Below are 22,093 nucleotides of genomic sequence, written 5' to 3' on the forward strand. Positions count from 1 at the left end.
AATACAGCCTGTCAGATAATTTATGTTAAGACAGCTTTCTTTCTTGTATCAACTTATGCCAAACACTAATTCCAATAGATAACCCAGCCAGAAGAAATTTACAGAGCATTATTTAAGTTAGTTGATTTTCTGTACTGGTGTAGGTACTTTCGACCGTTGGCATTTATCCTCAATTCCTTTCAAAACCTATTCCTCATGATGTTGTAGGTTTTGTGGAATCATCCTTCTGTTAGGATGTAGTTTACAGACTTGCCTTGAATTTATTTTGATAAATAATCTGATATTTTCTTGAATTTTAAAATTGAAATTATATCTTTGCATGAAGAATTATTTTGTTGATCTTATGCTTATAGTAAGTAGCTGTGATTTATAGCTGCAGAATATTAAAATAAACTCATTACATGTTAAACTCAAATTTATCTTTTTCGATTATTCAAATTAGTTTTGTTGTCCTGCTAGAATAATATACAATATTTCTAAAAATTTATTAACTAAAAATATAAACTATACATAAATACATATAAACATACATAAACATACTATAAACATACATAAATATAAACTATACAACTATTCTGGTAATGGTCGATTTTAATAAAATTAAAAATATATTATTTTAAGCAATTGCCTTTGTTACACATGTAATATGCAGTTGTATTAAAAATATATTGAATGGCCATTTTAAAATACCTTAACTACATTTAAATGTTAATACAATTTACTTTAAAATGGTGTGCAAGTGATTGGTTAGATTCTTTTTTGTGGCTTAAATTTGATGAAAAAATTTTTTTGGGCCGGTTGATTACTCTAGATCGCATAGTGTATTGATTAAAATAGAGCAGCGTTTCTCAACCTGAGGGTTGCAGTGATATGAAAGGGAGGTCGTAAAATTAGCCTACAGCTTTATACGTAAACAATAATGAAATCATTTTATGAGAAAAATTCATTTATTATAAACATTGAAGTATAAATATAAAGAAAATAAATTAATGAGATGGTTGTGTTTGGTTTTCATTTAAAAGTTTCTCTATACGTGGATCTATGTTAGAAACACAAAAAAACAAATTGTTTTCAAGTTATAAAAGACGATTCTTATACTTAGTTTTTAGCACAACCATAGACAAAAAACCCTTTTCACAGAGGTAAGATGTGGTGAAAGGGATTAATATTTTAAACGCTTCTGTGACTAAATTTCCATATTCACTTCAAGAAGCAAGCCAAAACATAACTAATGTGAATTGTAGTTGTAATGTTTTATTGGCAGACTCAATGAACTGGCCATGAACCTCAACTGGTAACTTAGCAGCTGCAATAACATTTTCTATAAATGGATTCAGTCCCATCTCTTTGAGAAATCATCTTTATCTTTCGGGACTACTCTGCCGACTGAATTTTTAGCTCATGCAAATGCATCTTCGTGCTACCTAAACTGTGATGAATAATAATGTCTTCTTATATAAATTTTTCTCTATATAATCAAAAGCCAGTGAAAACATATAAAAATTTTTGCTTTGAAGATGAATATCAAACTTCTTAATGAAAACATTAATAAAATGTTTTTATCATGTCCTTGTAAATTTACATTCAAGTGGTTAAATGCAAAAATAAATCAGCTAAATAAGTCAACAATAATATACTTATTATTCTGTGAAAACATTGTGTTTGTTTATCCTGGAAAGATATTAATTCATTTTGCAATTCCAGTAACTGGGTTAATACTTTCCCCTGCTATAAGTATCTGATTTCTGTATGGAAAAGAAGAGATTTTTTTCTTTTTGCCCATTTCTTTGTATAGTTTAGTAAACAGCTATTCTGTAATGGTTGACTTTAATAAAATTAACCATTTTTACAGCTTTACAAAGAATTTGTTTGAGATTTTCTGGAATTTTTTTGTGGCAAGAGCATGCCTGTGAAGAAAGCCGTGCATCCATTCCATCCTTGGTATAAAATGAACTTTTAATTTTTTCAGAAATCCACTGTACTTTCCTGTTATCACTGTTGAACCATTACTACATACTGCAATACATTCTGTCAAATATATATTATAGTTTTCCGTAGCTTCATAAAAAAAACATCAAAATGATATCCTGTTGCATGATTTGCAAAACTACATATCTTCTTTGTTTGATCTACCCCTATTGCGTTCATATCTCATAAAACATAAGAGCTGAGAAATTTTTGCTCCTCTGTTGATTCTTCAAATTAAATACTAAAAAACTCATTTGCTTAATTATCTGATCGCAAACATCGACAGCCATGTCATCAATTCGCTTTGATATGTTGTTAGAAAGCAGACTTTTTATCAATTTTTTTGCTTCTTCCATGCCTATTAAAACACTGACCATATCAATGCAGCAGGCAGTATGAGGTTTTCTACAATTATATTGGGGTTTGGACATCTTACCTACTTTTAATGCTATGAGATAAGACGCTTCAGGTGCACTTTTATCAGTATGGCTTTACTTACAAATAGAACCTTGTTGATTTCTCAAAGTATATAATTTTCTTTTAAAAAAATACAAGAGTTTGGTTTTATGATCCGGATGTTTAGTTTTCAAGTGTCAAAGTTAAGTTTAATGTCTTCATGCTTTCATCGGAGAGTACTTGAAAGCAAACAGTGTACTGCGGCTTTCCATCCGATGAGGTAAAACCATGATTTAAATAACTGTCATTGTTCAATCCTGTCTTTTTATGAATCGATTCATTCGATGTAGGTGCTCACTTCATTTTTTCACAAAATTAACCATTCTGCATTAGAATCTAATTGAAAAAAAAAAACAGTTACAGTGTTTGACTGTGCACCAAAAAATCGAAACCACCAGTAATCGTTAATCAGTATGGTTATTGAAACTATGATGCTTTTAGAAACTTAAATAAAGGCCCTGGGAACACGCTTTACATTCAAAACTAAATTGACGTTCTGCAATCTTATGCCAATTTTATACTGCTGAGAGCACATCATGTTCAAACATATCATATGCATGTACAAACAAGATGCTCTCACAGCGAATATTATGCAAGCAGACCAAATATCAAGGAGAACGTACACATCAAGTTGGAACCTGTAATTTGCTCATGTTTATTCAATTCATACATGCATGTTCATAACTGTCTTGTCAATACAGCTAAATAATTTTCACTAGGTTTCACTGGGTTGTGGTTGGGGTGGTCATGGAATATTCATGATATATATATTTTTTTCTTTTTGGGGTTATGGTGCTAAAAAGTTTGATAATTGCTGATTTATGGTATGTGATATTCTGAAATCATCAGTATAAGAAATTTGCTGTTAAAAAAAGCAGTCTGTTGGTGTTTGCAATACAAGTATTCCTTGTGATTTTTGAAATGTCCCTTGGTTAACTGCCATGTAATAGTTCATCATATTCTGTTTGCTAGTGTATGTAACGCAATATGTATTGGATATTTAGAATTAGTACATATGGTTTTAGGCGATGGTTGGCTGACATTGTTGGTTGACAAACCTTTTAAATTTTTTAAATCAAATTTTTGTTTGAGTTTTATATACATGTTTTGGTTGCCAACTGATTTTTGGTAGAACTATTTTACAATGAAGCTGGTGTAGCCAAATGGATTAAGGCGACAGGACCATTTTACACTCTTACTTCAGTCACATGTAGTGCTTGTAAATATATATATATTGATTTAGTATTTAATTAATTTTTAAACATAATTACATATATATTTTAAGTGTTATTATAAAATTACATTTTCTTATATACTTCTTTTTTTACAATGCTTATATTTTTTTTTTATTGTTTTTTTCTGATTAATGATTTTACTACCGTCTGAGGTTTTATTTTTTTTGTGGGGGTCTCTTTAGTACTATGGTTATATTTGTTTGTCATACTTAAATAGGTAGTTTTGTGATTTTGTAGTTTGTCTGTAATAAGTATGGTGTTGGTGGTAATGTTCTGGTGACTATAACCCATTCAGTTGTTTGCTTTTAAAAAAAAATAAAAATTAAAATGAGATTTTGTTATATTTGATAACCTTTCACATTTCTGTTGGGTGAAATAAATTATCTTTTTATAAGTATGAAAAACACTTTTTTCAAGTTCAAGAAACTAAATCTGTGATTTGGGTGATAATTTAGTCAGTTTTGATAATCTAGGATATCATTTTTGATAGTCAGTAATGATATCTAGGATATGTGAACTGAAGGGGGCACTGCATCCAAGTCTGTGGATCAAACAAGATTAAAATACTTTTACAAGAAAGTATAAGTATGCTGAAAATAACAAGGGTAGTGTGATAATTTTTTTATATTATTTTTTTTCTGGCAAAAAATGCTTTTGTGTTATCATTGTCTGGACACAATATATTGTAATAAACAAAGATATATCATACTATATATTTCAATTAAAGTAATAAAATAACCATCTGATTTATGGCAATTGACATGAATAGCTGAAATTCACTACAGTAATTCAAATTCTTGAATATAAACGGATGGCGTAGTGTGACAAGCATAATTATAACACGGCTGGCTGTCTTCTCTTTATGGTATTATAATATATAATATGCTAAGGTTATATATTTCACTTCTCGATTTGTTAATATATATTACTTCTACACATCACATGATTTTGTAGTTGATACAGAATTTAACTTTATCAAATATAAGCCTATTGAAATGAAGAAATTTGTTGCTACTTATATTTCAGCTGGCCAATAAAAAATAATTAATCAGAACTTGTTGCTTCAAACTGATAAAGATATTTTTTATCTTCTGACAGATTATGAGTTGGATATGTACCTACTATCCAGAGCAGGCAAATAGCATCCTTCTGTGGATTTGTTTTTCATTTCAGTTTTCTATGGCTAGTTTGTATTTCTTTACTAATGCTAGTTGTAGTTTATGTGTAGTATAATATGCTTGTAAGAAGAAAGGGACTCCTTGGATGTATCGCAGCTGTCTAAAGCTGAGGATATCTTTTTAATGTTTAATGTTGTTTGGGCTTTATGTAGCAGTTATTATTGTCAGAAAGTGGCCAGAATTCATGAATGAAATGATAAATTTGATTAGAGAGTTATTATAAAATTAAATATTTACTTATTAATATTGAATTTCCATCATACATATTTGGAATATCAATTGCTTGTTACTAAAAGCGATTAATTAACCTACTTGTTAATAAATTCTTAAAAGAAATTTGGATAATTTTAATTAATCTTTAAAAAATGGAACAAATAAGTATTAAAAGTGTGAATTATACAATTGTTTGAATACAAGGGACCTTGTGTTAGTCTGAAGTTCAGGGAGTGGTGATGAAAAAATCTTTTATTAAGATTAACATTATTTTTTTATAAAAAAAAGGGATTTATAAAAACAGGTAACAGGTATAAAATAACGGGTTTATAATAATAAGAGGTAGCATTTCTGGATCTACATGAAAACTGTTAACGCACTTGTTTAAATATGTAAATGTAAAATTGCCAGGACAAGCTGCCTTCCCCACTTGCACTTCTCTGCCATAAATTCATTTTTTCTTGCTCTGTTTGATCACAATTTCATAATAAATTTGTTTGTAATGGGGTGCAATAGTATACATACTACAAATAATTAATTATTATTTTGTTATTCATAATGAAAACTGTAAAATAATGTTCATTTTTTAAATAAAATTACACATTACAGAATTTAAGCCTCTGCAATGAATTTATTCATAAAATATGTGGTTAATTACACAGTATTGTAAATTGTGACATTTTTCTCTAAGCAAAGTATAAGTAAAAAAAAACCATTTAAAAAAATATACAATGTTTAAAATAAATCTAAAAAGTTAATAATGAAGTAAAATATTAAAAAGATTAATGAAATTAAAACTAGAGTAAAAAAGAATTAGCAACTTGGGCTGTTGATTACATATTGAACTTTATATGAAATTAAGTTGAGATTTCTAAATGCAAAAGGCAAGCTTTCATTCATTGAAAGAAAATACCCCCTTAAAAATACATAATAAATCTCAAAAATATTCCTTTCCATCTTAATAAGTATTTTAGATAGTTTTGGGCTTAGCTTTAACTCCTAATTTGCTCTATGCAAATTATAGAATTTAAAAAAATTAATTGATGATTTCAATTAAACTCATACCTCAGTATTATGGACCTCTCTTTAATACATTTTGGAAGCAGTAGACAAAATCTGGAGCAGCCGACTCAATTTAAAAGTACTGTGTGCTATGGATGGAGCTGTGGCAACACTGGACACAAGCCACTGCTTTGAAAACTGACACAACTAGTTGGCAGGCAGTCACTTTGTTTGGATCAGTGTAACATGTGCAGCTCATTTTAACATGGTTTTTGCTCTTTTTTTATGTACTTTGTTGCATTATTATAATTTTCTATAACCATGCCGTGTGGAGGAAAAGAGAAAAATGGTGAATTTAACAGTATTAGAGAAGCTTGAGTTGATCAAAAACTTAGAAAGTGGTGCATCTGTGAATCAGGTATGTGAGGAATATGCTGTAAAAAAACAAACAGTTTCAGATATTAGTATGGCAAAATATAAACTTACTAAATATATGTGAAGTATTCTGCTGATGGATATTCAAGTAAGTCTAGTTCTGTAGTGGGGCCTGCAAGTATATTAAGGCATATTAAGATTGGTAATCAAAAGGAGTTAGATGAAGCTGTGTGTAATTATTACGTGCAGAAAAAGTCTTGTAGTATTAAAGTAATTCTGGAACGTTATGAAATGGTTGTGAATGACTCTGTAAGCATTTAAGTGTTCAGTGCAGCGCTGGTGATGTTTGGTTGTGGTGTTTCTGTAACAGGCATGGACTGCAGGGTACATAGGTGCAGGGTGAGGCTGGCAGTGCAGATACAGCAGGTGCTGAGGGTTTTCTGGTTAAACGTAATGAACCGATTAAGAAAGAAGGCCTTCTTATGTCGCAGGTATACAATGCTGATGAAACAGGCTTATTCTGGCCTGTATGTCTAATAATACTCAGGCGCATAAGAAGTAATAAGAGGGAAGAAAATGTGTAAGGAAAAGATTTTGGCACTTTGTTCTGTTAACGCTGATTGTATGCACAGACATAAATTTGTGGTTGTTGGTAAATCAGCCCCCAATGAAAGATTACATGCTCTCCTTACCAATTCATTACTACCACACCAAGAAGGTTGGTTTAATGCTTCCATTTTCTCTGACTGGTTTTATAGGCATTTTGTACCAGAAGTACGAAGGTACCAGGAGGACGAGTTGAAGTTTCACCCTGATGATGTAAAAGCTTTTCAACTTTTAGATAACATGCCTGCCTATCCCAGTTCTGACAAGCTTGTAAGTGCTGATGGCAGAAGATATCATATTTGCTTGCAAATCACTCACCCAGCCAATGGACCAAGGTGTCATCAGTGCCTGTAAAAGAGTTACCAACAGCAATATTTAAATGATTTTGTAGCGGTTATCGAGAATCAGCAGGATATAGAAAACAACAGCAGGGGACTATGCACACTTCAAAACACAGAATTACACCATTAAGTCTGTCTTTAAATTAAAAATGTTGAACTTACTGTATTACGCTACACTGTATATTTACAGGGCATAGGTATTTTACAATGTCAGATTGGATAGTGTGCTTGATTAAAAGTACAGTACTATATTTATTGTCTGTCTTTTATAATGTAATTGTTGATATTAACCACTTCAAATGTAATATAACTTCAGTGTTAGTACCTATGAACAATTAGATTTATCGAACCGATGTTTACCCCCCTTTTAGACCATATTACTGTGGTATGAGTTTAGTACTAACCTTATGAACTTGCTATGAAGGGTGATAATCCTGATGGATTATATTAAAATAAATTTTGAAATTTTATGGAATTAACTTAAAAATAAAGATTAATATAAGAGAAAAATGTAAGCAGGTTAAAAAATTGTGTGACAAAGGTGAGATGCATTTGTAATTTTTAATTGGGTACTATATTTTACATTCCCTCATAAGATGACAGTGTATATATATAATATTTTTTCTCAATAGAAAGGATTAAATTAATACATTATTTTTCACTATCTGTCCGTGTTTTTTTGAGGATTTGATATATGTAAAGGACGTGAGATAAGAGGCAATGATCAGCATCCTTCTTTGAAAGTAAAAGTGATAAATCAATCTGTTGAACAAAGTGAAGTTGTCACTTGTATGGCCGGCAAGTTGTTATTCTTCCATAAGTTTGAAACAGTTAAAAAGCTTTGGTAATGCGTAACATCTGTCAACAGATTGCTAAAATGGCTCTGATTAATAAGAGGGATGAGAATGAATAATGCCTTGAAACTAGACCATTGTAGTTAAGATATGTAGCTTTGATGATGGAGTTCTTGATCCTCCAGTTTATGAAAATAGTTTTGGATCTGTCCTATAATTAAAAAAAAATTATTACTAAAAAAAGCTTAGCTTCGATGTCAAAATAGATAAAGAAGTATTCAAGGGTATAATTTCACAGGTTATTTATCAAGTACATGTGGTATTTTCTTTGTAAAATGTAATGTAATAATTATTTATAAACTCTATATGCCAAAGTTATTTTCCTATTAATAAATTTTTCTATTTCTTTGTTAATTTATTTTTAGAATATTTTTAAACGGGGATTAAAAACATTCTAGTTACTGGTGTATAGTCTAAGAAACAATTTTTTAATGTTATAAGATTTGTTAATTTAAGAACTATTTATTTTTCACAGGAAGAAGGAAAGTGCCCTAAAAGATCATTAAGAACTAGGAAAGGTCAACATTATAAAAATTATTCTTATGATATTAAAGAGAAAGGTCGCTGGACTGATGAAGAGAAGAAGAAATTATTGAAATGTCTTGAAAAATATGGCTATCAAGATATTGAAAAAATAGCCGCTGAAATTCCAACACGAACACCATTGGATATATTATTTTCTATAAGATATTGGAAACGTTTAGCAGTTGAGGTAAATACAAGATCGATACATATCGCTAAGTTACATTCACGAATGAATTTACATAAAAAAACATGTGATAAACAGGCAGTTGATACAAGGAGACCATGTAATGAAGCTTTATCAAATACAGAATCATGGGTTGATTTTTTTGAAAAAAAATTAGTAAAAGATGATGGTAGTGAAGGAGTATATGGTCTTTCAAATATTTTTTTAACGGTTTCAAAATTTGAGGCTCATCCTCAACCAGAAGAAGCAGATGGACTTGATTTTCAGTGAGTACTTTCTAAAATTAATAAATTGTCTATTAATGAATGTATTATTATTTACCTAAAAATTGTTAATTTATTTTGTATATAAATTGTTTGACAGATTATTTTGTGGCTATAATTACTATATGTGATATAGATATACCATAAAAAATGCTTATTTTTATTCATTGAAAATAACAATTGGAACTTCAACCCTGATCCCAATGAGACTTCTTTATTCTATGGCTTAAAATAAAATAAAAAGGCATAAACAATGAACTTTAAGAAATATATTTTCCATGACTAACAAACTTTGTAAAAATAACATCCTTGCTAAAATTAAGATTATAACAATATTTTTTCAGTCCTTAAAATTGTGACTTTTAGAAGTGTGTATGAAATTAAATGTATCTACCCACAGTTTACAAAATTTTGCCAGTAACTTCAAGTCAAAATTTTAGGAAGAATTAATAAAAAAGAATTGATTTTTATAATGTGTTTTTTAAAAGTCAGTTTTACTTTCTTAAAAAAATCATTTTATTTAATATGTTTTAGCATTTAAAGTATAGATTTGTGCTATAAAAAATTTTAAGAAAACTGGCTATTCATAAGAAACATAAAGTTTGATTCCTTAACAAAATAAGAAAATGAATGAAGTGAAACAGCATACGAACTGAGTGTAAGATAAGACTCTGAAATATGTTATATTTTTTGCCCTAAGTATGTCATAAAATTTTCTTCAATTTTTGCTTGAAAATACTCTGAATATCAAAGTGTTAGGTTATTTATCATCACATTAACACTAACAATCTGATGCCAAGAATTTTATTAAAAAATAAGAAAAATTTCTTCAAATTGCTGCATAGTTTTTAGTTTAAAAAATTTTCCACAACTTATTTGGATAAACATATGACATGACCGATATGCACCGTAGTTCCAAAAGAATTTGCTATACAAGATAATAATTGAAGTATGTTCATGTGGTGAAATTTAAAGCTTAAACGTGCATTAAAAAAGTAATAAAATAATAATATTGGTGATACTCTAATTGAAAAATCTATGTTTCAAAAATATGTGTTTGAAAAATATTGTGTGCCTAATGACTCACAAAGCTCATCTTAATTCCATTATATGTCAAATGTTAAATAATAAAGAAATTTGATTTAGTTCTCACATAGTTCAGTGTTTCAATGTATACCAGTTACGTTTTATATTTTCTTTTAAAACTGGCCAACTGGTGTCATGGCACTAGCATTCTGGTTTATCATTCAAATTATCTTAGGTTAAATGAGTAAATTTTAATTCTGATCGGAACATAACAACAATACATTATATAAATCACATCTGTATAAAAACAAATTATAAGATAAAAAACAGATATGTTTAAAATCTATATGAATAATTTAAATACAAACACATGAATAATTTTTAGGTAAATAAATTAAATATTAAAAATTACTGCAAAGTAATTTACAATTCAGAAATTGGAAATCATTTTTAGCAGATATTTATTTGGGTGGGAATTCCCTTTACACTATACACTAGTTATGAAATTATTAGGATAGGTGCAGCTTACCTTCTGTGGATCTAAAACGTCTATTTGGGTTACTCCATGTTCAAAGCACAGCTGTATGTGCCTCCATGTCTGGTTGTTGATCTGCAACAGCATATCAGGGGTGATCATTTCAAATTGCTGGCCAAACAGTTTCTTTGAGCTGCTCATTGTTGATATATCTATGTTTTTGGATCTCTTATTTTACAAAATCCCACAGTGCAAAAGGTGTGGTGAGGTCAGGGTTTCTTGTTGGCTAAAGCAATGGATTCGGTAATTCTTCTGTCCCATGTTCGATACAGTGATTCAGAAGAATTTCATTGATGCTTCTGTGAATATCAAAGCAAAATGCACTGGAGCACTATCTTGCTGAAACGTAATAAAGTCAGCAACCCCTTTAGCCGTTAATTCTGGTAGCAACCATTCGCTGATCATTCTCAGATAACTGTGTTGATTAACTATGCCATTGAAAAAATTAGGACCAAGGAGATGTTCAGCTGTCATCCTAGCCCAAATCATAACATGAAGTGGATGGTGTTCGATTTCCTCAAAAAAGTGAGGATTGTCTTTTGCCTGGAAAAAAACATTTTGGTTACAAGAGCTTTGATTAGTTGCACACTCATCTGAGAACATGATGTTCTTTTTGTTGTTTGCTCTTGGAAAGCATTCAAGTAATAACTGACATGCATAAATACATTGATCAAGTCATTATTACTCAACTTATTAACCATAACTGAACAAAAACATTTAACTTCCTTCAAGTCCTTCCGCATATGGTCTTGCACTGTCAGTCTTGGAATGCCTAACTCTGCAGAACGTTTGCGAATTGATTTCATTAGTGATTCTTGAATCAATGCTCTACAGTAGTACATGCTCAGCTCAAGTGCTCAGCATTCCACTGTGTGATGCATCAAGAACACTTCTCGTTGTAAAAGCCTTCTTCTCCTGTGTCAGTAATGTTTGCTGTGATGGTGATGATTTCCAAAAACGCACAAAGAAGTAATTTGTAATGTTCTCCAATGTTTTATCAATCTGTGGACATTTGTAGACCCTCACAAAGCTAACAAATGCTCTTCAACAGTAAATGCACTTGTATCTGCCAACATTCAGCATTTGAAATGATTACCTTTGATATGCTATTGTGGATGAACAACTGGACATACAGGTGCATACAGCTATGATTTGAACATGTTGCAATCCACACAGACGTTTTAGATCCATAAAAGATAAGCTGTCCCTATCCTAATAATTTCATAACTAGCATACAGGGTCTTACCACCTATCCCAGGCTGGGTATTTTTCATGTTGAATGGGATGCAGGTATAATTGTGTTTTTTGTTTTTAATTACTATTATTTAAAAATTCATGAACAGAGTAATATTGTTAAAATAAATTTGTTTAATTGTATTTTAAATAGATTAGGAAGAATTTTTCTAATGGTTTGGGAATTTATTAAAAAGTGGCAATGGAAGCATAATGAGGCCCTTTCTTGTAAGATGAAATATTGTGTTATATAAAAACAATTCCATTGTCTGGTTTGGTAAAGGTGAATATTGTTATTTTTTTATAATTTATTTTTATTTTTTATAATTCGTGACACTATTTTATTTGGCAAAAATTGAACATTTACAAATATAAACACAAGGGTGAATTAACGGTTTAATTTTCTAAAATATAGGCCTACATGATTATTACTTATGAACGGCAAACAATGATCTGACAGCCCATTTACCAATTTATGTAGCCCAATTAATTTATATATCCTAAGATCATGTTGTGATCTTTTAGGGAGCCCCAAGAGATGACATTATACTTTATATAAGAATAAATGTAGGTATAATACGTATTAAATAATGACGATGGCTTTAGTGTTTTATTAAAGCTCTTCAGAGAAAAAGTACGGCTTGATTTCGTTACAAATGAAATCAATTTGATCATCCCATGAGAACTAATCATTCAATAAAACAGCCAGAAATTTTGTTTTGTGATCAATGGAATACTATCATGATCATTAATGGAAATTTTATCCACCCGATTAGAAATGTCGAATCTACTTGAAAAGCACAATGAAATGGTTTTGTTCATGTTAAAAGTTGTATGGTTGCAATCTAATCAGTGAATAATATTTAGAACTGGGGTATTATCATAAAATTTTCAATCCTTTTTGAATAATTATCTTCAGTTATATAAAGTTAGAGAATTGCAAAAAGGGTTACAAAATAGTTAGAGATTTTGAGATAGATCGACAATAAACAATAAAAAATCAAGGAACTTAGGAAGGAGACTTTCTTAAGCTACTCCGTGTTCTACATCTGAAGTGAGGATCTACATATTAGATGTGCTTTCTCATCAAAAGATGAAATTTCAGTTATTTATTTGTGGTTGGTAACATACAACTTTAATCAATTGTAAGCTGTTCCTCTGATATTATAGCTACTAAGTCTTTTCTTCACTAAAAAATGTGCAACTAAATCAAATGCTTTATTGAAATCACAAAAAAGATGAAAATGGAATTTTTTGCAATTTACATAATTTAATGTATTTTCTAAAACTTGGAAATGGCTGTGTCAGCAGTTAATTTTTTTCTAAAACCATTCAGAAAGTTTGTTATTGTGTTATGCTTTTCAAGAAATGTTAAAACTTGATTTTTCATAGTTTTTCAAATATTTTATAAAATATGGACAGTAACAAAATTAGCCTATAATTTTGTAAATTAAGTGCCCAACCTTTCTTAAGGAGAAGAGTAACAACAGAATTCTTAAGGCAACTAGGGAATACTCTGTTGCTGAAAGATTCATTAATTGAATTGTAAGGAGTAGAACAGCATCTACAATTTTCTTTTAAAATACTAGTATGAGTATCATCAATACATTCACGGAATATTTACTCTTTATACTTAAAGTACATATTTTAACTTACTGGGTATTAACAGGAAATAAAAATTCTGACTTGTCAGCTTAAATATTCAAAGTAAGTGCCTTTATTTGAAATGGATCAATATTATTGTTATTTGAAATATTGGAAAAGAAATTGTTAAATTCCTCTGCAATCTGAATAGGGGAGATGAGATAATAGAAGATTTTAAGAGGCCTTTTATATTTTTGGTGAAGTTATGTAATTTTTTATTTTCAAATTCGCTTTTATTCTTGGTAACTGCCCACATGGTTTTAGATTTATTGTTTGAATTAGGTATTAAATTATCATAATATATTCTTTTATCATTAGTTAATTTAGCAAAAATTGATTTGAAATTTTTTAAATAATTCTGAAAGTTATCAAACAAATTATATTTGGACATTTCACAATTGCTAAATTTTTTTATCAAAGCTAATTTTGTTACTACTTTCCTAATTTGTTTCTGACAACAAGGTTTTCAAATTTCTAATTGAATCTTTATTAATCATAATCACCCTTTTAAAAAAATATAACAAATCATTTTCTTGTCGCACATTTTCATTAGTAAATGATTGTATTGCAGTTTTACGATTATGATCTGAAAAATCATAATCTTCAAAATTATCTTTCAGTTCTTTCAGTAAATTTGTAAAAATATTGCCTTTAAAGGAAATCTTTGTAATTCTAGTTGGCTGGGAGATCAAAATATTTAGACATGCTAATTCAGACAGAATTAATAGTTCAAGGTTGCAATTGTCTATAATGTTAACATTAAAATCATCACACTCTGTAAATGGATTATTAGGAATTTAAAAAACAAAACTTCATTAGTTTATGTAGAGAGTTTTCAAAAGAGCAATAAGGAGATCCATAAATTGCCATCAATGTCTACTAGGTTCCATTCCCAGCTACAATCTTGCATTTTTTCAAGCATCAGAAAAAAATATAATCTATACTTAATTTGTACTTTACACTATGTGTTATAGTGTTTATATGTCTGTGATCTGTTGAGGTACAGGTTTTAGCCAGTGAATAAATAGAGTATTAATAATAAATCTATTTATTAATACTAATAATAACAGGAAAAAAACTACGGTTTCTCATGTACGGTTGTGTTCGGCACATCCGTACATGACCTGGCTTGACTCTCCAATACATACATTAACCAATAGATGTCGCCATTTGAACTGTTATAGGAATAGTAAAAGTATCATGTACTCAACATGATCAATTAAAACAGCTGAATCTTAAGAGAGATCAGTCATAGTTGATTTCTCTGAGTTTTAATGATACTGATTATTCAGCCAATCCCTGCTGAGTTAAGAAGGGGTGAATATTACCTGCATTTCTGTAAGCTTGGCATACTGATTTGCAACAATGTATTTAACTCAATAAAAAGAGCACAGGAAAAAAGGTACTTTAATCTTCCTTTTCCTTAATAAGCCTGGAATAAGATAGTTATTCTAGAGAACAGTTGTATATTTTTTTGGGATTCATTTCAGGTTGCCCAAAATTGTTACAGTTATGGTTTTTTTGTTGCCATCATAATGCACAGGATTTTAAAATTCTGTTATCAGTTCAAAAAAATCATTTACTGGACAAATTGTAACTATAACTTAAATTGTGGATAACAATTAATTACAATGTGCTTCTCCAGTAGACACACCATCATCACCAGTCGTTTAAATAATAAAATCATTAGTTACAAATATTGGTTAGTTTTTATAAAAAAACTAAATTAAGAGAAAGTCAAATTTTTGGGTGTTTGAGAAAATTAACCTCTTGCGATGATCAGATTGATGTCATGTGGAACAAGATTAAACCATATAGTTTTTTTTTTAAATGGCTGTATTAAATTTTAAGTTTACAATCTGTATTAAATAATTAGCTCATTTTTATTCCCATTGAAAATGGGTTATTGTCATTTAGCTCTTTCAAAAAGTCTGGTTGCAAAAATTGGACTTTGGGATGATTGTTTGTGTGATAAATATGCATGAGAATTGATAATTATTAAATTAAAAATACAAGGGTGGCTGAAATGTAATATGCAGTCGCTCATAATTTTCAAATGAAACAAGTAATAGCATACTGGTACATTTTATTTGGTACAAAAACTAGTATCTATTTTTACATCTAGTCACTGTTTACAGCTAGAGATTTTTTATTTTTTACTAAAACCACACATAATTTTAATTAACATCTTACCATATATTTTAATAGATGAATAATTAAAATGATATAAGTACAGGGTTATCATAAAAGAATGGTGCGATTTTGAACATGGTTTAAATTAAAACAGAATTACTTACAGTTTATGCTTTTTATTTTTCAAATTTTTCATCTCAAACATTTTTTTACATAATTAATAAATTTCAATATGTGCGCACTTAGTCGCTCGACAAATGTCCAAACAATACTGAACTTCTCTCCAAACATTAGTTAACATTTCTTAATGGTTGTCTTGCTTCATTAATCCTGTTTTTAAGTGGTTTAGGTCGCAAATTTTTTGTGTATAAACAATGCTTTTGATGTACCCCCACAAGAAAAAATCGCAAGGTGTCAAGTCTGGATTCCTTGGAGGCCAAAGTATGGGTCCTTGCCGGCCTACCCATCGATCTCCAAATTTTTCGTTCAAAGCATCCGTGACCAATTGCATTGAAGTGCGGGGGAGCACCATCTTGTTGGAAATGAAGTCGATGAATGTTTTTGAGTTCCAGCTGAGGAAAACAATAATTGGTTAACATGTCAAGATACACTACTCCATTAATTGTTTTTTCAGCAAAAAAGAAAGGCCCTATTACATGATTTTTCATCACACCACACCAAACATTAACTTTAGGCGAATCGCGTTGTTTCTCAATAATTGCGTGTGGGTTTTCAGAGCCCCATATTCGTGAATTGTGTCTGTTAACACATCCATTCACATGGAATGTAGCTTTATCTGTAAAAATTATATTATCTAAAAATGGTTCGTTTTCACTTATTCTGTCCAACATTTCAACAGCGAAATTGTAACGTTTTACACCATCATCGGGTTTCAATTCCTGCAGTATCTGGATTTTATAAGCGTGTAATTTAATTTTTTTATGTAAAACTTTGTGCACTGTTGATTTTGGAATACCTAATTCGACGCTTTGACAGGGGATGGAGTTCCCAGGACTTCTAATTGCCGATCGTCTATTTAGTTCAACCGTTTCGTCTGGTACACTTGGTCTGCCGGTTGATTTCTGTTTCTTAACCGATCCAGTTTTTTCGAATTGTTTGAACCAACGTGTTAGGTTATTTTTGTGTGGTGGATCTCTTCCGAATTCACGTCGAAATACGCATGTTGAACTAAAATTACAGATTTTAATTCAGCCATCAATAAAACACACTTTGCTTTGTCTTTATCTGAGAACAAAGTAACTCACTCAACTCACCGCAACAATACAATAACTGACGTTGTGGTTACAACTGCTGATAAATAAACTTTTGGGTTGGAGGCTTTCTGGGATAACAATATAACATCTAGAAATTTCCCTACAATCTTCCTATGAATTACTGAAACCGCAGCATTCTTTTATGATAACTCTGTATTTTTAGTTAAAAATATATGTACATCAAATGATAAAAAATGCTGATCAAAATGTAGGCTACAGATTTCTCAACTGTGAACCAGTTTTCTCATTCCATCAAAGAAGAATGCTGCCAATTTTTCCTTTATCCATGGCCCCACTGTGTCCAGTTCATCCTAGTGAAATTAATACTTTTAACAATCCTGTTTAATAGAAGTGAAAATCTCAGATACATTCAGATTTCAAATTTACCAACAAGTGGTGGTTGTGTGATGTGTGTGGGTGAGTATTATTTTGTTGCAATATTATCTACTCTGTGGATTGTTGAACATGAGACACATGCCTTCTAAGCTGTTTCAGTGTCTATGTATTGCAGGGAATTTACAGTTTACCAACTTCTAGGTAGTCAGTAATGTCCAAGTGTTTAGAATTCCAGAACTCTGTCAAGACAGGATTGTGTTATAAATTTTTTGACTGTAGTGAACCATAGTGCTGGTATTCCATGCTCTGCCAATTTTCTTCTGAGTCATAATGGTGCATCCAAGTTTCATCTTCTGTCACACTGTTGTAAAGGAAGTCATCTTCCTTGTCACAATAATGTTTCAGAAGCTGTTTACAATATTCCTTTCATAGTCATTTGTCCTTTTCTACGAGTTTGTAAGGTAGTCTCTGCAAACAGATTACATGGTATCTTGGTTGTGCAATAGTGTACCCTACTTGTTCTTTTGATATGCCTTTCTGGATAGCAATGTGTTGTTGTATGATATGATGTTCATTTTGAATCGATTCATCTACCGCCATTTGTGCTTCTCAACGACTGTAGAAAAGAAACTGGTTGACTGCTGCAAGGCTTTGTCAACAGTTTCATTACCATAAGTGGCTTTTAGATAATGATGAATATCGCTAGTGTTCACTTTTTCCACTGTTAAAAACACAATCACTGCATGTTGTCTAAGATGCAATGACAGCAGATGCACTTGATTCTATAACTACAGCAACTGATAGAAAATAAGAGGGTGTGGGTCAACAAGTTTTGGAATATTACTACTAGAGAAATGAAATTACAGGAAGTTACATTTGTCACTTTAAGCAACATTTTGTTTTTCTGTTACACTCCAATGTGCATTGCTCTTGTATTTTCATTTCTATGCCATTTGTATTATGTATATTATTACTTGCTGAACACTAAAAACACCTGCTTTATTATAAATATTAGAATTAGATTTATTGTTATGTAATTAGTTTCATTTTTGTTGTTTTAAAGCAATTTTATAGCTAGTACTTAATCATAAAGAAATCTGTTGTGCTTAATAACTAAATACTAATGCAACTAAATAACAGCTAAATACTTTTATTCTGCAGATATATTTAGTGGAGTTAAGAAGAAAACGTTAAATGAAACTTTTAAAATTAATAAATTGTTTTTTAAGACGTAAAAAACTTACTAATTTTTAAAGATATTATTCTGTATTGCTTATTTGTTATACATTTTTTTTTTTGAACTAGAGAACTTTATTTGTGGTTAAATGATTTAATTAATGGTAAACCAATGAAACAACTGCCTGGACCGATGATGAAATTTATAGCTGATACATTCACAGAGATATCAGAATCATCAAAAGCTAGTGATATGTTATGCCAACTGTCACATATTAATCGCACAATCTTTCATTCCTGGAAACCGACACATATAAGAACTTATAAAAGAAATGTACAAAATGTAAGTATTGTTAATTACCATAACATTTTTTTACTGAAATTTTTATGCCATTAAGTTTTACAGCATTTCACTCTATGTTTATTATCTTGTAAAGATTTTAAAATTGTGAGTTTGGCATGGTATACATTACTGGGTTTGTTATGATGCCTTGTGAGTATGTACGGTTTATTGAATCAGCTTTTAAATCCTAATTATGCTTTGTAATTAGATAATTTAATTTGTTATTTATATATATGTTAATGTTTGTGTATTACCTCATTAGTTTTTTAGCAGAGAACCGTATTTGTAGATTTAGATATCAGTTACATACTTTATACTTCCAAAGATGTATGATTTCATCAGTTTAGGATTGTTTTTATTGTTACCGAGATGAAGTGCTGAAACAGTAAAGTTTTGTTTGATCAGATAAGTCTTTGCCACTTGGAGTAATATATTGCAAATGATAGGATTCTGTAAATTCTTCCTTTTTTTTATTACTTTTATTGCACAAAATGCCTTCAGCACCTGTAAAATATGGGAAATACTAATTTAGTTTCATTCACCTACTCTTCTAAACATATATTCTGAGGTATTAATTTAATTTTGAGTCAGAAATTTTTTTGTTTTTTATTGAATAACTTGTGCGATTATTTTATGAATTTGAACAATCAATATATAGCCCAAATAAAATTAGGCTAAATTTTTTAATAGAAAGGAAATAATAGTAGGCGATGAAAAATGGCATAAATATTCTTATTGTTTACTTTTTCAGGAATGAGTGACTGAAACATGATGGGACCAGTATGTTTATGAGAAGGGGAGGGGGAAAGGAAATCAAATTTTTTTGTAATGTTTAAAAAAATAAGTATTTATCAAAAAAACTGACAGTTGTAGGACTTTCTGGTCATGTGGCCTTTTTCTAATGCATGGCTTACACACACATACACAATTTAAAATATTTATCATTTTATTTAAATATAATATTTTTTGTTTATTTAATTCAATGATAATAACTAATGCGTGCACATTCATACCATACTTCATTCGCGCAGGTGTGGCGGTACTAGCAGCCACTTTAAATACTTTTTTACACTTTAAATATTATTCATTTACTTAATTCTAACGCTTACCTGTGATGTTACAATATAGCAGATGACTACAGCAGCTGTATGTTGTGCTACACTAATGTTCCTTGTGGTGAGAGGGGGTACTAATAATGCAGCATACCCAGTTAGCTGCTAATTTAATTAGAGCATTTTTTGAGGTGGGGGTGCAATTCAGAAATTTTTTTTTGTTGAAATATTATTTTTTAATTGTTAACAAATTTGCCTAAGAAAAATATGACCTTAATTAGTTGAAATCTGAAGATACTGAGGGAGTAGTGACCTTGCTCTTCAGCCTCATTTCCTTGACCCTTTAAGTTGATAATTTGATAGCATCAATGCCCGATATAAAGAAGTAATCTGACAAAGTTTGGTCAAAATTGGTCAAGCAGTTCTGGAGATATAAGGTGATTTAGAGGGCGACACCAAACATACATATGTACATATAAACATCTGGAAAATTTCCTTCTGGTTTTTGGGTTTTTCAGGTTCCTTAGGTGTCAAAACATAAGATCCAGTGAAAACCGCATATGCCCAAATTGGACCTATTACAATACTTTCCCTTCTAAAGCTATAGCTCTGCTACAGTGCTAGATGGTAAAGTAAAAATTATCTTGAAACAAGTTTTTTTAAATTTGGTTTTTTTAATGTTAATATATTAAATAATAAATATTTAGATGTTAAAAAAACAACATTGCTACTGAATTAAATATTTATAACTACTTTTTGGCAAAAATATTAACCAGTAGAAATGTAAATCAGTGTTTACTTAAGACCCTTATTTGTTCTGACAAGATGATAAAGATCTTAAATGCTCTCTTTTTTAATGATTTTTCTGACAAAAGTTTGACTGGAAAATAATGAAAAGTTAGCATTTTGTAGTAAATTTTTAGAGTTAAGCAATTTCTTTCTGTATAGAGAATCAAAAATTTAACTGAAGTACTCTAATTTTTTCCTTTACTTTAGGAAAACCATAATAATAGCAAGTTAAAGAAGGAATTGTCAGGTTTAATATATTACCAGTTATATTTTTTCTAAAAGCCTTTCTGAAAACTTTTTGTGTAAAGATATATAAAACTAAAATTATCTGTAATCTTTTATAAAAGAATTTGAAGTTGGTTAATTTCAAGTGTGTGTATCATTGAATAGTATGCCTAAACTGATGAAACATGTGGTATTTATTTTAAACTATTTACTAGGTATTTTTTTATAAAATTATTTCAAAAAAAATAACAAATATTGCTATGTAAAATATTTGGTTATGTGTTTAAACTTTCAAATGTCGATTTTGTGGTAAAAGATTGGAAAAAGTTGAAATTGTAAAGAAAATTAATGAAATGTCAAAATTTTATTATAATTTTTTTGTTTATTGAAACATAATTATTATGTTTATTATTAACAATATAAAAAAGTAGATTTTTCATGAAAAAATATCGTTTTTAAAAAAAAATTATAATGTTTTGTGAGATATGAATGCTATAGGAACAGATCAATCAAAGAAAGTATGTTGTTTTGTAATCAGTACCTGGTCCTGCAACAGGACAGTGTCTTTTTGATGTTTTTTATGAAACTACTAAAAACTATAACATACATTTAGAAAATGTATTGTAATATATAGTGATGGTGCAAAGGTAATTACAGGAAAGAACAGTGGATTTCTGAAAAAAAATTAGAATATTGTCTTATACCAAGGATGTAATGGATGCACTGCTTCTTTAACAGGCATGCTCTTGCCTTAAAAAAATATGCCAAATATAAAGTCAAATATAAAGTAGGTAAGATGTCCAAACCCCAATATAATTGTAGAAAACCTCATACTGCCTGCTGCAATTGATATGGTCAGTGTTTTAATAGGCATGGAAGAAGCAAAAAAATTGATAAAAAGTCTGCTTTCTAATAACATATCAAAGCGAATTGATGACATGGCTGTCGATGTTTGCGATCAGATAATTAAGCAAATGAGTTTTTTAGTATTTAATTTGAAGAATCAACAGAGGAGCAAAAATTTCTCAGCTCTTATGTTTTATGAGATATGAACGCAATAGGGGTAGATCAAACAAAGAAGATATGTAGTTTTGCAAATCATGCAACAGGATATCATTTTGATGTTT

At 29.9% G+C, this 22,093-nt stretch overlaps 1 protein-coding gene across 3 annotated transcripts in view; it reads left to right on the forward strand.

The window, feature by feature from the left end:
* The window catches only part of LOC142328596 (uncharacterized), a 50,144-nt gene that overhangs the window by 23,775 nt on the left and 4,276 nt on the right, over positions 1-22,093 (forward strand). For all 3 annotated transcript variants that reach the window (XM_075372382.1, XM_075372383.1, XM_075372384.1), the window contains 2 exons: positions 8,704-9,203; positions 18,687-18,900. In XM_075372382.1, coding sequence (XP_075228497.1) covers positions 8,704-9,203; positions 18,687-18,900 — 714 coding nt within the window. The remainder of the gene's footprint in view (positions 1-8,703; positions 9,204-18,686; positions 18,901-22,093) is intronic.

This window comes from Lycorma delicatula, chromosome 8, assembly GCF_047948215.1.
Source record: "Lycorma delicatula isolate Av1 chromosome 8, ASM4794821v1, whole genome shotgun sequence".
In the NCBI taxonomy this organism is placed as follows: Eukaryota; Metazoa; Arthropoda; class Insecta; order Hemiptera; family Fulgoridae; genus Lycorma; species Lycorma delicatula.